The 13,962-nt window shown below is 62.9% G+C and overlaps 1 protein-coding gene across 10 annotated transcripts; it reads right to left on the reverse strand.

Annotated features, from left to right (window-relative positions):
- Positions 1 to 2,303: 2,303 nt before the first annotated feature.
- UCKL1 (uridine-cytidine kinase 1 like 1) lies at positions 2,304 to 13,957 on the reverse strand. Of its 10 annotated transcripts, none has more exons than XM_079127605.1 (15): positions 13,773 to 13,957; positions 7,540 to 7,727; positions 7,350 to 7,456; positions 7,052 to 7,222; positions 6,897 to 6,968; positions 6,145 to 6,334; positions 5,978 to 6,039; positions 4,242 to 4,261; positions 3,561 to 3,659; positions 3,395 to 3,488; positions 3,252 to 3,314; positions 3,059 to 3,181; positions 2,840 to 2,947; positions 2,611 to 2,767; positions 2,304 to 2,524 (listed from the first exon to the last, which is right to left on the reverse strand). In XM_079127605.1, the coding sequence occupies exons 1-15, from the start codon at positions 13,883 to 13,885 to the stop codon at positions 2,445 to 2,447; spliced, it is 1,647 nt and encodes a 548-aa protein (XP_078983731.1). In that variant the 5' UTR covers positions 13,886 to 13,957; the 3' UTR covers positions 2,304 to 2,444. The 10 variants fall into 10 exon arrangements, with proteins under 10 accessions (XP_078983731.1, XP_078983732.1, XP_078983728.1 ...); XM_079127606.1 differs by lacking the exon at positions 4,242 to 4,261 and adding an exon at positions 5,355 to 5,371 and having other exon boundaries at positions 13,773 to 13,956; XM_079127602.1 differs by having other exon boundaries at positions 7,540 to 7,730; positions 13,773 to 13,956.
- Positions 13,958 to 13,962: the final 5 nt, after the last annotated feature.

A 13,962-nucleotide genomic window follows, 5' to 3' on the forward strand; every position in this document is an offset into this window, starting at 1 on the left:
TGCCAGCCCTTCTCGACTCCCCTAGCCCGAGCCGAGCCCGGCCCTCCATCTACTGCCCGTGCAAGCATGGCTCCTCGTGTCAGTGTGACAGCCACATGTGCCTTCTGGGACTGGGCCTCAAGTGCCCAGGCCTCCCATCCCACCAAACCAGGTAGCCATCATCACCCTGGACGGCCACTGCTGGGAAGGGGCAGCACCTCGCGGGCTGACAAACCTGAGATTGACCCTGGAGACACCATTCTCAGGTTGGACAGTCCTGGAGGCACTGCCCAGGCAGCAGGCAGAACCAGGACAAGCAGGCTTCTCTAAGACCCTCACCCCGAGTACCCCACAGGAACCTCCAAATCTGCGTGCAGTCTCCGCCTCCATCCCCACCAGGTTCTGAAGCTCTTAGGCCTCTCAGACTACTACTTTGAAAAAAACGATAATTTTCTAGTACTGTGGATTAAACCCAAGGGCACTTTACCACTGAGCTACACCCCCAGCCCCTTTTATTTTTTTATTTTGAGGGTCATGCTAAGCCTCCCAAGTGGCTGGACTGCAGGTGTGCCACCAGGCCTCGCCATGCCTGGCAGAACTCCTGCTCTTGATCTGCCCTTCCTCCAGGGTGCATGCCACTCACCTCTCAGTCTGCACTGGGCCTGAAGGGTAGCACAGGCCCATGCGGCACCCAGCCCCACATCAGACCTCCAGGAGCTGCCCACTGCCGCAGCCGTGTGGAGCTCATCCCCTGAGGAACTCGGGGCTTGAAGCTGGATCTCGGCCCTCTTTCGTGGGCCCTTAAAACTCCCAGGTGCCAAAAGAGGTGCTTCTCCTTCACTGGCACCCTGAAGACCCTGGGCTGTTGGGAGGGTGGCCCACTTCCAACAACCCATGGGGCCCTGGTTAGAATAGGTTCAAGTTCTCCCCAATCCGTAGCTCAGCCTCCGTAGGCCTCAGCTGCACCCCAAAAGGAGACCAGAGCCTGGGTGTTCCAACAGTACTAATCTTCTTGTGGGTGGGAAGAGCCAGGTGGGGCCTGGGGTTCAGGCTCTGCCTCAGGATCTTTTCCTGGGCCCCCACTGAAGAGGGACAAAGCTGCCTTTGCCTTGAGGATGGTCTTACTAGATTGTGGGCAGCTGGGCCCCTTCTTCCAGCCCGGAGTTTCCACCTGTGGTACGTGCTGTGCTATAGGTGCCTCAAGTATTGGCACCTGCAGGCACATCTGTGGCTTTGACCTGAGAACCAATTGGCCTGACTGGACCTGGGGTTGGGGGTGCTCTTGCCTGCCTCCTCATCTGGGAAGAGCTGGTCAGGAGGAATGGCTCCACCCAGCCTCCGGCCCTGGAGCATGCGGTGTGCTGTAGGTTCCCAGCCCAGAGTCTCAGAATGAAGGTGCCAGTGAACAGGCCCTGGAGACATGGGAGAAGGTTCACTCACCAGGGTGTATAGAAGGTCCTCTTGCTGACCTCTGGGCCCTGATTCAGTCCTCTGTCCACAGTGCCTGGCTGCCCCTTGGACAAGCCACCAGCCTTTATCTGCCCGCTACCGTGGGCCTGGCCTCCACCCAGCAACTTCCTGTCCCCGCCCCAAGACAAGCTTTTCCATGACAAGGCCTTTGGGGGTGGGGGGCAAGCAGACCAGAGAGACAGGAAAGAGGCAGGAGCCAGATCTGCAGGGACTGAGGTGCTTGGGGGTGCATGTCTGAGGGTCCCAGCCCACACGTGCATTGTGTGTCTGTGAGCACACAGCTGTGGCCCCTGGCCCAGGCAGGAAAGGCGTAGACGGGACATCTGGAAGTGACTCTCTAGTCTAGAAGCAGCAAAGACAGGGTAGACAGTATCTGGTCCTGAGCAGCGTGACTGGCCCTGAGCCCTGGCCACCTCCTTGCAGCGAGGGCTCCTTCCAGTGCAGTCCTTCCCACAGACACCCACACCGACTTCCGCGGGGCCCCTTGATGGTACACACGTGGTTGGGGGGAAGTGGTCACAGAGGCTGTGTCCTGTGACACCCAGAGCCCTAGGTGGCCCTGTCCTTTCCCTGGGTCCAGGCCAGGTGGCCACTGAGCTGTGGCTTTTGGGGCCCCATCTGCTGCAGGTCCCCGTTCTGCCCTCACCTCCCTCTGGCAGTGATCCCCTACTACAAGGGAAGCCAGTGCGGGACTGGGAACACCGAGTCCTGCTGGGGAGAAGCCAGGGACCCTCCTCCATGGTGGCTTTATAACTTGGGCACTGAGGTGGACAACACCTACAGCCCCGAGAGATTGCTCAATCCCAGGTCCCAGCCAGGATACCACCGCTGTACCTCAGCTAACCAATCACACCTTCATTTTCTAAAGCTTTATTTTACAAAATGTGTAGATTGTTTTTATTGGTATCATTTTTTGAAATTAAATTAACCTCCTCCTACCCACACCAGGAGGCAGGAGGAGGTTGGGTGGGGACAGGGTGGGTCAGCCTGGGCACCTAGCCGGTGGAAACCACCTCCTCCTCGTCGCTGCCATCAGGGACTGCATCCGTCCCAAAGTAACGATCCCCGAAGTTCCCTGGAGAAAGAAGCAGCCCAGTGTGGTGGAGCCTCCTGAGGAGACCAGCCCTGTCCACACACCAACTGCACAGGCTGGCAGCTCACCTATGCCTGGGATGATGCGGAAAAGGTCATTGACCCGTTTGTCCACAGCCGTGGTGATGATTCTCACTCTTGGGAAAGCATAGGCCACAGAGTGGACACCCATCTCTGCCATCAGCAGTGACAACAAGAAGATCTTGTCCTCGGGCACGTCATGGTCCTGCCAAACCAAGGGCCAGGTAAACACCAACTCCACAGGGAGCTGCCTGCAGTCCACCCAGGACCCACGTACCAGGAGGACACGGACGGCCATCATGGCTGCAGCACCGGTGGACACTGTACAGTCCATCAGAATCACGTGGTCATCACTGATGTCCTTGGGTAGCCGCAGGTAGTGGAGCTGCAGGAGGCCAGAGGTCAGCCACGCCTGGCCAGCAGGCTCCAGGGCACCACTGCGGCCTCGCCCCTGGGCTGGCTTCCTGCGACCCACATGCCTCCCCAGTCCCAGCACCTCCGGCTCCCCGGTGAGCTGGTTGGTCTGGATGAGGATGGTGCCTATGCGCACGTCTTTGCACACAGCGCGCAGTGCAGGCTCCATGGTCTCCCCGGCGCGCAGGATGGACACTCCCGTGATCTGGGGGAAGGCAGAGGCTGAGCCGGCGGGACACTCGGGCCCAGCCAGAGTCGCCTCCCAGGGCGCGTACCTGCTTCCCGGCGTAGCACTTGCCCGCGTAGTCCTGCCCCTGGGGGGTCTGCACCACGCAGTCCTGCGCAGAGCCCAGGCGTCGGCGCGGCCCTCGCCCGCCCGCCCGCCCGCCCGCCCCGGCCCGGCGGGCTCACTGCGCACCTGGAAGGGCAGGAAGGAAAGCGCGTGCTCGATGAGCAGCCGCATCAGCCTCTTGGAGTAGAAGATGAACTCGTCCCGACTGGTCTCCCGGTCCCTGCGGCGGGGTGGGAGCTTAGCGGGCGCCGCCCGCCCGCCGGGCCGCCCGCCCGCCGGCCGGGCCCCTCACCTGATGATGGTGTGCATGCCGCGCACTTGCGGGGTGCTCTTGAGGACGCTCAGCGTTTGGGGAAGCGGGTGGCACTGGTGCGCCGAGGCCAGCGCCGCCCTGGGGACACAAACCGATTCGGGACACTCAAGATGGAGAGCATCTCATTCCAGAGCCCGCCCCGCACGGGACGGCTGGGCGTCACCGTGGGGGTAAAGCAGCGGTGCAGCGGGATGCGCAGGGCGGGAGCAGGCGGCCTGGCTTCGGCTGCTCTGCAGGGACCCCCAGGCCGCCAGGCGCGCAGCTCCTGGGGAGGGAGCAGCGTCTGGCCTGCGGAGGCGGCGGGCCGGGCGGGAAGGGGCTCGCCGTGCGGGCACCTCAGCCCCCAGAACAGGCGGCTTGTGCCCGACCTCTGCCTGCGGGACTGCCTGGGCCGAGGGGTCAAGTCCCGCCCAGGCCCAGGCCCCGTTGGTGCCCAGTGCTGCCTCAGGGGTGGGCGAGTGAGAGGCAGAGGGGTATGAGGCCGGCCCAGGTGGGGCCGGGGATCGGAGGAGGGTGCAGGTGGCAGGAAGTGGGAGGGAGGGGTGGCAGGCAGGGAAGGTGCGGACGGTGCGGTGAGGGAGGCGGCGAGGAGCCGGGGCAGGGCGGGGAGCGGCCAGCCGGGCAGCACACAGCGCAGCACAACCAGAGCACTCTGCTCACATATCCCAGCGCAGCTTCCTCTGCTCGCCAGTGAAGGGCGTGTTCAGGGAGGGAACAGGGCAGGAAACGTTTACAAGGAGGAAAGAACAGAGAGAAGACCACTTAGTTGGGAGAGCAGTGGCATCTCTGCAGATGGTACCGTGCGGCCACCAACTGGCCAGAGAGGAGAGGAGGCAGCGGCCACCCTGTGGGTGAGAGAGCCCCAACCCAGCCTGCAGCCCTTCCCCTGCCCACCAGCAACTTCCTGGGCAGAAGGAGATACTGGGGCCACTGGCCACCACTTCCTTGGCAGACCAGAGAGTGGAAAATGGAGCTGGCCACACCTGGAAACTTTTTCTCAGAACGAAGGCGCCTACAGGGACCTGAGGAAAGGCCTGCAGCACCTGGTCTGGGGAGGGCCAAGCAGAGACTCATGCAGGGAAAGGAAGCGGGGCAGAGGGTGGGCCCTAGAGGCATTTCCAACGCTGACTCAGGGCTCCCAGAGGTGGCTCAGCCAGAGCTCCCCACCTCCAAGGAAAGCATGGGAGGAGGGCAGGTGCCCCATGCTGACACCTCTGGGGCAGGTGCTGGTTTCCGCCTGCCCACCTGGGTAGGCAGGATGGAGGATGCAGCCCTGGCCAGTCAGGTATGCTACAGTTGTAGGGCAGAGCAGGGCCCAAGTGGGCAGGCAGAGAGGACGGGCCAGAACCTCACCACCACCCCAACAAAATCCCCTAGGCCATGAGATTGGGCAGAGGAGGTACAGTAGCCCTGGAAGCAGACTCAGAGCCCTGTCACCTCCATCGCCACAGTCCTGGAGGCCCAGCAGTACTCGGTTAGGAGAACAGCTGTGCTCTCTGGGGCTGGACCCCGTAGACAACCCCACACGGGGAGAATTCTCCACAGATTCTGTTCAGCATAGATGCTGTGTGATCTTGGGCAAGTTACTTAACCTCTCTGTGTCTCAGTGTCCTTATCTGCCAGCAAAAGGAAGCAAAAGCAGGGCTGGGGCCAATCCACTCCTCTGCATGGGAAGGGGATGCCTACTGGCCTGGCTTGGCGACAGCCCAGACCAGAAGCTCCCTGTGGATGTTGGAAATGCCTCCATGTGTGCAGACAGCTGTGGGGTCTTACCTGACGCTGAGTTCACGCTGTGGCGGCAACACAAGGAGACACAAGGGAACGGTGACGTGTCAGTGACCGGGGCGGGTGACAGACCACCCCACCCAGGACAGGACACGCTGCATGGGAAACCGCTCAGACGCTGCCAGCTCTGGGAGGTGAGCTGCTGGCCCTCTAACCTGGGGAACGCTTGGGCAAGACCTGTGGTTCTGGGCTGGGCAGTCAAAGCCAGGACCCCTGGGCTCCGTCCTGCAGGCCACAGGCCTCTGGCAGCCTGTCGGCGACTGAGCCAGACTCAAGGGCCCAGCCACAGAATGCTGCAGCAAGGGACTTCAGGTGGGGCACAGCACTGCAGGGTGACCCACCATGACGGAGAGGAGCACTGGCCAGACGCAGGACTCAGCGCTGAAACCCATGGCTTTAGGTCAGCGAGACAGCGGGCCTCCCTTGCCATCCCCACAGGGCTGGGAGGGACAGGCCAAGCTCTGGCTGGGTACACATGGTAGCTGCCCACTCCCAGAACGAAGGGCTGGGGGCTTGGGCTGTGTGACCAGGCAGATGGAGCAGGCTGGGGACACTCGAGGGGACATGAGAGGGGGTGGCACACTGAGTCAGGGACGGCTGCCTGGGCTCACCTCCTCCAGCTGGCTGTGCACGTGCTGCACGATCAGATCGATGGCCACCGCGTTCCCACTCCCTGAGGCAGACAGGAAGGAGGGTGACTCAGGGCGTTCATGGGCCCCCATGCTGGCAGCTCCCCTCTGGGCACCACGGTGCATGTGCCTGGTTGCTGGCAGCTCACCTCTGGGCACCACGATGTCTGCCAGGCGCATGGTGGGCTGGATGTATTGGTCGAAGGCAGGCTTGACAAATTTGTGGTACTGTTTAATGACACCTTCAATGTCCCGGCCTCGCTCGCTGATGTCCCTGCGCAGCCGCCGCACTAGGCGGATGTCGGAGTCCGTGTCCACGAAGATTCTCATGTCCAGGAGCTAGAAGGGGATGGCAAGCAGACTAGGACTGAGGTCTGCCACCAGCAGGTTCTGTGGCCACAAAGGCAGCTCCCACACGCAGCCTCCCAGCACGTGGTCAGGATGGGGCCAGCTCCCTGCAGGCACCTCCTGGGCCTTGTACGGAGCATGGCAGGGGGTGTGCTCGGGAGTGTGCACAGGTGGGCAGAAGCAGGCTGGGCAGTACGGCAGCTACACGACTGGCTGAAGCTCCCGGGACACGGGAACTGTGTGAGGGCTGGGGGCTGTTGTGAGCCAAGTGGGGTCGTCTGGGAAAGTCCCTCAGACTCCTGGCCTTAGGTCCTCACCTCCAGCAAGGAACGAAAAAGCCAAGGCACAGCACAGGCCTTGGCAGGTGGGTGAGGGAGCACTGTCCCAAAAGTCATGCCCATGCTGGCCAGCGGGAAAGAGCCAATTACCACACCGGGGGCACCTGAGCTTCTCCTCTCAGCAAGGGAGGCCTGGGGCCAGGGCGGGCTTTGCTGGAGGATGCGTCTGTGGCACAGGAATGCCCGTGGGACGGCTGCCGCCAGCAGGCCCTCACCTCCAGCAGCGTCTTGTCAGCGAAGGCCATGATCCCCTCGAAGATGATGACGTTTGCGCCGTACAGCGTTTTCTGCAAAGGAAGCAGGCAGCCTCAGTGCAGCCTCAGTGCAGCCTCTGCCTCTGCAGCCCGCTGCCATGCTCAGCCCCGCCTACCCAGTCCTTCTTCCGGCTGTGGGTGGTGAAGTCGTAGATGGGCACTTGGACACTCCTGCCCTGCTTCAGCTTCCTGAGGGTGGAGATGATGAGGTCGAAGTCGAAGGCGTCAGGGTGGTCGAAGTTGAAGTCGTTGTGGGCGGCCTGCTCCTGCTGCTGCTGCGTTAGCACCTGTCAGAGGCCAGAGGACCCCTGCCATGGCTCCTGGGGACAGCGCACGGAGCCCAGGGACCCACGGCCTGCATGTGCGGGGATGGGCAGAGGGAGAAGGGACTCTGGGAGCTTGGGCGAGGCTCACCTTGTAGAAGGAGTCCATGGACAGCAAGACCACCCAGGGCACATCCAGAGCCTCGATGATCATCCTGGCCACGGTGGTCTTCCCTGAGGCACTGCCACCTCCCAGTCCTGCCAAGGGAGTGGACAGCCTGTGCTCAGGACAGCTGGCTGACCCCACAGGTGGCCCCAAGGGGCTGCCACACCACTCTGACCGATGGCGAAGGCCTCCTTGGACTGCGTGCCGTGCTCGTTGTACCAGGGCGGCCGCCCTGCGGTGTAGATGGTGCGCTTGCTGGTGCGCAGCAGGGGTGGCTCGGACTTGCACTGGCTGGTGGTACGCTTCCGGGGTGAGCGCCCGGTGGCCACAGTGGGGAGGAGCCTGTCCAGGGACCCCGCACTGCTGCTGCAAAGATGATGAGGTTTAGCCTTGGCCCAGGGCTGCTGGTCTCCCTGGTACCCGGGTCTCACCCAAGGGGGCTCCTGCAGGCACAGGCCAGGTCAAGGCTGGGCTGGGTGCTGCGCAAGAAGCCCACCTACCATGGGCCACAGGGCTCATGGGGTGGGGCACAGGAGTTTGGTCCACACAGCAAGAAGAGAGGGACAGCAAGCAATGATGAGGAGAGAAGAGGAGGCTCATTAGCTCAGGCTGTGCTCCTCTGTGGCAGACTGGGCTGGGCAGGGCCCCTTCCCCATGCGATGCAAGGTGGGGACTTGTGGACCAGCAAGACCGCACTCAGTACCATGTCCCCCTCCCTAACCCAGTGCTCTCTCTGGGCAGCCCAGTCACTGCCTCCGTGCAGGGGAAGGGCAGTGCCTAGGCAGAGGTAAGACCAGACACAGGGCCCTGGGCACGGTGGCACCTAGCCTGGCCTCTCTAGCTGTCAGAGTGCAGGATGGACAGCGAGTAGGGTCGCTAGGAGGCCTAGGGGACCAACTTATTCTGCGATCCCTCCTGGATTCTCAAGACAGAAACTTCCAGACTCCAGCAAATGTCACCCACTTGGACTCACACCTGTGGGCCATCTGTGTAGAAGCAGGAGGCCCACAGAGGCTACCACGTGGAAATTCAACCCAAAAAAGGCTTGGACCTGTGCCTGTGTCCATGCCACATCACTCAGGCTGGCTCTCAGCTCCCGGCCACCTGCACAGTTGCCTTCTATCCCAAAGGGGTGCTGCTTCTGGCTGTGGCCTCAACCCCTGAGATCCCTTCTGTGGAGGCTCCATCTGGCTGCATGGCCTGGGACACCTGCTCAGTCTGCCCTGGGAGGCGGAGTCTGGTGTGAAGAGGCTGGTGTGGGGGACCGAGTGGTCCTAGCACCGTCTCTCAGGTGTCCAAGAGGGGTTGGTGGCTTGGCCTAGCATGTCACAGCCAACCCATGTGGGGAGCCCGTGAGCGAGGGGCCTACATGCTGGATGTGCCATTTGCAACCCGGATCAATCTGGGCACCGAAATTTGGAACAGGGACTTCTGCCACATTTGAACGTTTTTGTAAGCACATGCCCTATGCTGTCAAAATCCAAACCATGAGCAGGGCACAGTGGCAGGCCTGTCATCCCAGGTTCCAGGAGGTTGAGGCAGGCCTGCCTGGACAACTTGGTGAGACCCAAACCAGAAAGGGTTGCAGAATAGCTCCGCGGCTGCGCACCTCCCAGAGCAGCAGGTGTGGCGGCCAGGGAAGGCAGGAGCCAAAGCCCAGTCCTTGACAGGCCCTGTGGCAGCTCTGCACAGGATGGGGCACCTCTGGCAGCAGGAACGTGTCCCGTCTGTGTCTGACACGGAGAACACTGCGCTTGTCCTTGGGGACAGACGGCCGCCAGCTCGCACACACCCGCTGTGAGCCCAGGGAGTAATTAGCCAGGCAGAGGTGCTCAGCCCGCCCCTGCCGCTCCTGAGAGAGCTCTGAGCCTGAGCTGGGTACCAAGGTGACCAGGCGAGAGGCCCCGGGCACCAGCAGGGGAGCAGGTGCCCACAGCATCGCCATTGGATGCGCGTGGGAGCCCGCTGAATGGCTCTTAGCCAAGTGGGAGACAGGACTTGCAGACGCAAGCACTGACATCCCCAGGTCCCTGACAGAGGGCCGCTGTCTGCTCCCCTGGGCACACTAATCCACCAACAGTAAACAGACGGGCCTGAGGCTCACCTGTGGGCTGCCCAGGTCGCGTTCCCAGGGGGTGGCCCCATGCCTCCACCTCCACCGAAACACCACTGGTGAGAGGCAGAGCCCCTGCAGGAGGCTCCCAGGGCTGCCCACAGCCGGGCCCTGGGTCCCAGTGGCAAGCACACCCTGCACAAAGCCAGGACCGGCTCCCACGGATACGGGGTGGAGGCAGCCAGAGACCTGAGGCTCTGCCGGTTCTCAATATGCAGGCCTTCCTGGAGGCCTTTCGACCGTCCTGTCAGTGACTCCCCAGCGAAGTGACGACCACCACCACGAGTCCCTTCCAAGGCTGTCACTGCTGAGTCTGTCGCAGGCCCTTCTGCTGGGCAGAGTATCGAGTTGCAAGGAGGCCAGGGAGGACCCTGCCAGAAATGCACCTTGCCTTACGGGCAGCAAAGGCCACAAGGCTGTCTGCACCAAGCCTCGGCCTTCCCAAGGCTAGTCTCCGTCCCAGAGCCAGGGGCAAAGACTCACCCATTTCTCAAAACACGCACCCCTGAAAGGGGCAAGTTGCACAAAACACCGCATTTCCTGTCCACAGATGGACAAGCGTACTTCTGGCCACAATAACAAGAAGTATTCTCAACCCAAAAGACTGAGCCATGACCCACAGGAGACGCACACAACCCAGAGCCCCACGTGGAACTCTCTGTGGTCTGAGCCCAGCCAGCTCCGGAGAGCGCCTGCCAGCCTGTACACTCCCTGCTACCCAGAGACACACTGCACCCCGTCTGGAATGATCGGCAGCACTGCGAGGCCGGGTGCTCCTCGCCACAGGGATTTCTCTGTGACTCACCTGCCTTCTGCCCAGCACCCTGAGATCCTGATGCGAGGGTAAGCTGGGGGGCTGCTCATGGCTGACCAGGCCCCAGAGGGAGCTCCCAGTGTGCATATGGCTGAGGTGCTGGCAGTTAGGGAGGCATCACCGCCTCAGGGCCAAAGGGGTGCCCAGAACAGCTCTGGTGCTCTGGCCACCTGCGCTGGCCCGTGGGTGGGACCACTCCTCTCAGCGGCACAGCAGGTGAAGATCTGGGTGCGGCTGGGCTCCTGGCTGGCCGTGGGGGCTGCTGTGTGCAGGAGGAGGTGCGCAGCAGCTGGGGGCCCAAGAAGTCCCTCTGTACTGAGGGAACACACTTGCTGCTGGCCTCTGAGGCCAAGGCCACGGTCATAAGAGGATCACCCAGCCAGGGATCGTGTGCCAGATATTAATAGCACGGCTTTGCCTAGTGTGGCCTGCAAGATTCAGGCCAGCTGTGGGTGTGAGCTGCCCTCCTGGGCACACTCACTCACCAGCAGAGGCTTGCTAGGATCACTGTGCTCCAGTACCCAGCACACCCCCACCCCCAGAGCAGGACAGGGAAATCTGAGACTCCTCCTGGTCAGCTGACTTCAATGTCAGTGCTGAGCTGGGCTCCCCACCCCTGGCCCCAAGTACCTCCTACAAGCATAAACAGATATGAAACTCTACCCTCCAGCAGCATCTGAGAATATCAGCCCCACCCCCCACCCCACAGAGGTCCCAGAAAGTCCCCGGGCCACCCAGTGATCATCAGGGGACACAGCTACCTCCCACCCACAGCAACAGGAGGAAAGGAAAGGCAGTCTGACCCCACCCTCAGCAAGAACAGGCAGTCAAAATCCCTTACTGGATTTTTTTTTTTTTTTTTTTTTTTTTTTGCGGTGCTGGGGATTGAACCAGGGCGTTGTGCATGTGAGGCAGGCGCTCTACCTACTGAGCTACCTCCACAGACCCCTTACTGGCTTAAGGGGTTTGTACAGAGAGGTTCTGGCTGCCTAGGCCTCCTCCCGGGGGGGGATGTATGTGCCAGCTCCCTCCTGGCCACCCAGATAACCCTCCCCTCCAGAGGCAACTGGAGAAAGAACAGCTGTCCCGTGTGTCCTCAGAGCCCCCCACCAACACTTCCAGGCCTGGCAGGGACCCTCAGCTGTCTTGGGAGTGGGTGCAAAGTGGGGCTCCTGGGGTCATCTTCTAGCTTGACTGTCTAAGCAACAGAGGGGACTCGGTCTGCTCAGCCTGCATACTCCCTGGGTGCCCTAGCTGAGCAAGACCCATGGGCTGGGTAGGAAGTGAGGTGACAGGCCCGTGGGAAGCCAGTTCTGTGCTGACCCAGAAAAGGGAGGCCGGAGCCTAGGTGTGCTGCTACTGACAGAATAGCCAGCCTTCACCCTGGTTCACTAGCCCACCGCTCCCAAGAGCAGCCTCTGCCTGGGCTCAGGCTTACCGTGCTGGAACCCACATGGTTCTCGCCAGGGCCAGACTGGACCAGAGAACACCCATTCCCAGCACCACCTACCGGGGCGCTAATGCTGTTGGTCAGCCAGCCACACTTGGGAGCCCAGCTGGCCAAGCACCTGTGTGCCCAGGTTTCCTCCTGTTTCAGATGTCAGAGCTGTCTGAAGCAGGGAGTGCTAGGAGCTGGCCATCGCCTCAGGGCACCCCTCACTATCCTGGTAGAGGGTTCACTTTGGGTCACAGCATTGTGGGGAATGGCTCAGACCCCTCCACCACCCAGCAGGGAAGGGCAGGCCTCGGTGGCCTCCTCCAGGACCAGAAGTTATGCTCCAGGGTTCCTGAGGACCAAAGCAAGTGCCTCTTCCCCAATAAGGACCCCACACATGATGGCACAAGTGGAAATAAGCAGACGTGCAGACTGGAAAGCAGGGTGCCCCACACTGATCATCCCCAGCCAGCATCCAGGGCCAGGGGTGCTGGCTAATGTCTGTTATCCCAGCTACTCAGGAGGCTGAAGCAGGGGAATGGATCACAAGTTTCTGCTGGGACAGCCTGGGCACTTTAGTGAGTCTCAAGAAATAAGAAGGTCTGGTGATGGAGTTCAGTAGAAGAGCACCCCTGGGTTCATTCCCCAGTGCACAGTGGGTGATGATGAGCAGCTGGAAGCAGACAGCAGTAACTAGCCCTCAGGGTCTGCGACCGGCTCCTGATGGAGAGTCACTGGGGCAGCTTGTTTCAAGGGATGGGAGGATCGAGGCTTGCATTTGCTACCCTGAAACCCTTCCCAACAGGCCCTTCTTTCCTGCTGTTCTAGGCAGATGCAGTCAGCATCCCCGACTGCCCACAACCTGCTGGGATCCATCACTCAGGCAGCGCCTAAGGACAGTCCCTCTACCAGCACGCAGCCCCAGAGAGCAGGCGTTGCGGACTGAGAGGAGGGGCTGAGCAGACATGGGGCCAGTGCAGGGACTGTGGGGGGATGGGCTCTGGGAGCAGCATAACGAGCACCCCGGCTGGACAGGTCTGCCTGACTCCCACTGCTGCGGCCCAGTGCCCGTGACCCGCGGGAGAAGGACAGTGTCTACACTGCGACACTGGTGCCTAGGACAGTCTATGGGGTCTTGAAGCCTATCTGGCTACGCATGGCCTTTCTGCTCCTGGTTACACAGTGACCCTTTGAACTGATGAGTGTCACAGACTCAAGTCCTCTTAGACCCGAGCAATGCGGGCTCCCAGTGACTGCCCGCTGGGATGGTGTGGGCCTGGAAGGCCAGCGACCGGCCGCTCCGGAAGGGCTCCGCTCGTCCGCCAGAGCCCGGCTCAACACGGCGTGCAGGCGCACCGCACTCCCACCCGCCGGCACCCGGAAGGCGCCCTGGGACTCCGGGGGACGCGGTCAGACCCGGAAGAGGCGCGGCGGGCAGCCGGGAGCGCGGCCACCGCCCCCTGGCGGCCACGGCCTGGAGGCGCCGCCCGGGGCGACAGCCGGTGGGGACAGGCTCCCCGAAGCCCACCGCTCCCTTTAATGCTCCTGGACGCCTCGAGGTCCCCCCACATGCCGCAGTCGGAATGCACCCCCGCACCCCCGCATCAGATTCCGTCCGAGGGCCGCTGGGTGGCAGGGCCAGGCCGGACCCCGAATCCGAATGTGACCGACTCGGAGGTCCGGCGGGCACGCAGCCCGCCGGGCCGCTGCGCGAGGGCCGCCCGCGCGGGGCGGAAACCGAGGCCACGCTCCCATCTCGCGCGTCCCCAGAGGCGAGGACTCGGGCCACGTCCGTCCTCCGGCCCTTGCGGCCGCCTGCCTACCAGCCTCCCGCTCCTCCCGGGGAGGAGGCGCCGCCAGGCCGTCGGGGGCGTGGAGGGCCGGGGACGGCCCTCGGAGGCCGCTCGAGTCGGGCGGAGGTTCACGCACGCGCGGCAGGGGCAGCGCCCACCCGGCGGACCCGAGCCCGAGGCGGGCTGGGCCCGAGGCCGCGACGGCTCCGCCAGGGGGCTGCAGCGCGCCGCCGCCCGCCGGCCCCGCGCCTACCGGTCCTCGCACGCGGTCTCGCTGTGCTCCGCCGGCCGGCCCGGAGCGTCCGGGGCGGCAGGAGGCGGCGGGGGCGAGGGGGCGGCGTCCGCGGAGGCCGGCGGCGCAGCCATGGCGCCCAGAGACCGGGCGGTGGGCAGGCGGCGCGCGCCGCGGAGCCAGCGCGGGCGGACTACGCGCCCCACAAGGC

This window comes from Sciurus vulgaris (assembly GCF_902686455.1).
Source record: "Sciurus vulgaris genome assembly, chromosome: 2".
NCBI lineage: Eukaryota > Metazoa > Chordata > Mammalia > Rodentia > Sciuridae > Sciurus > Sciurus vulgaris.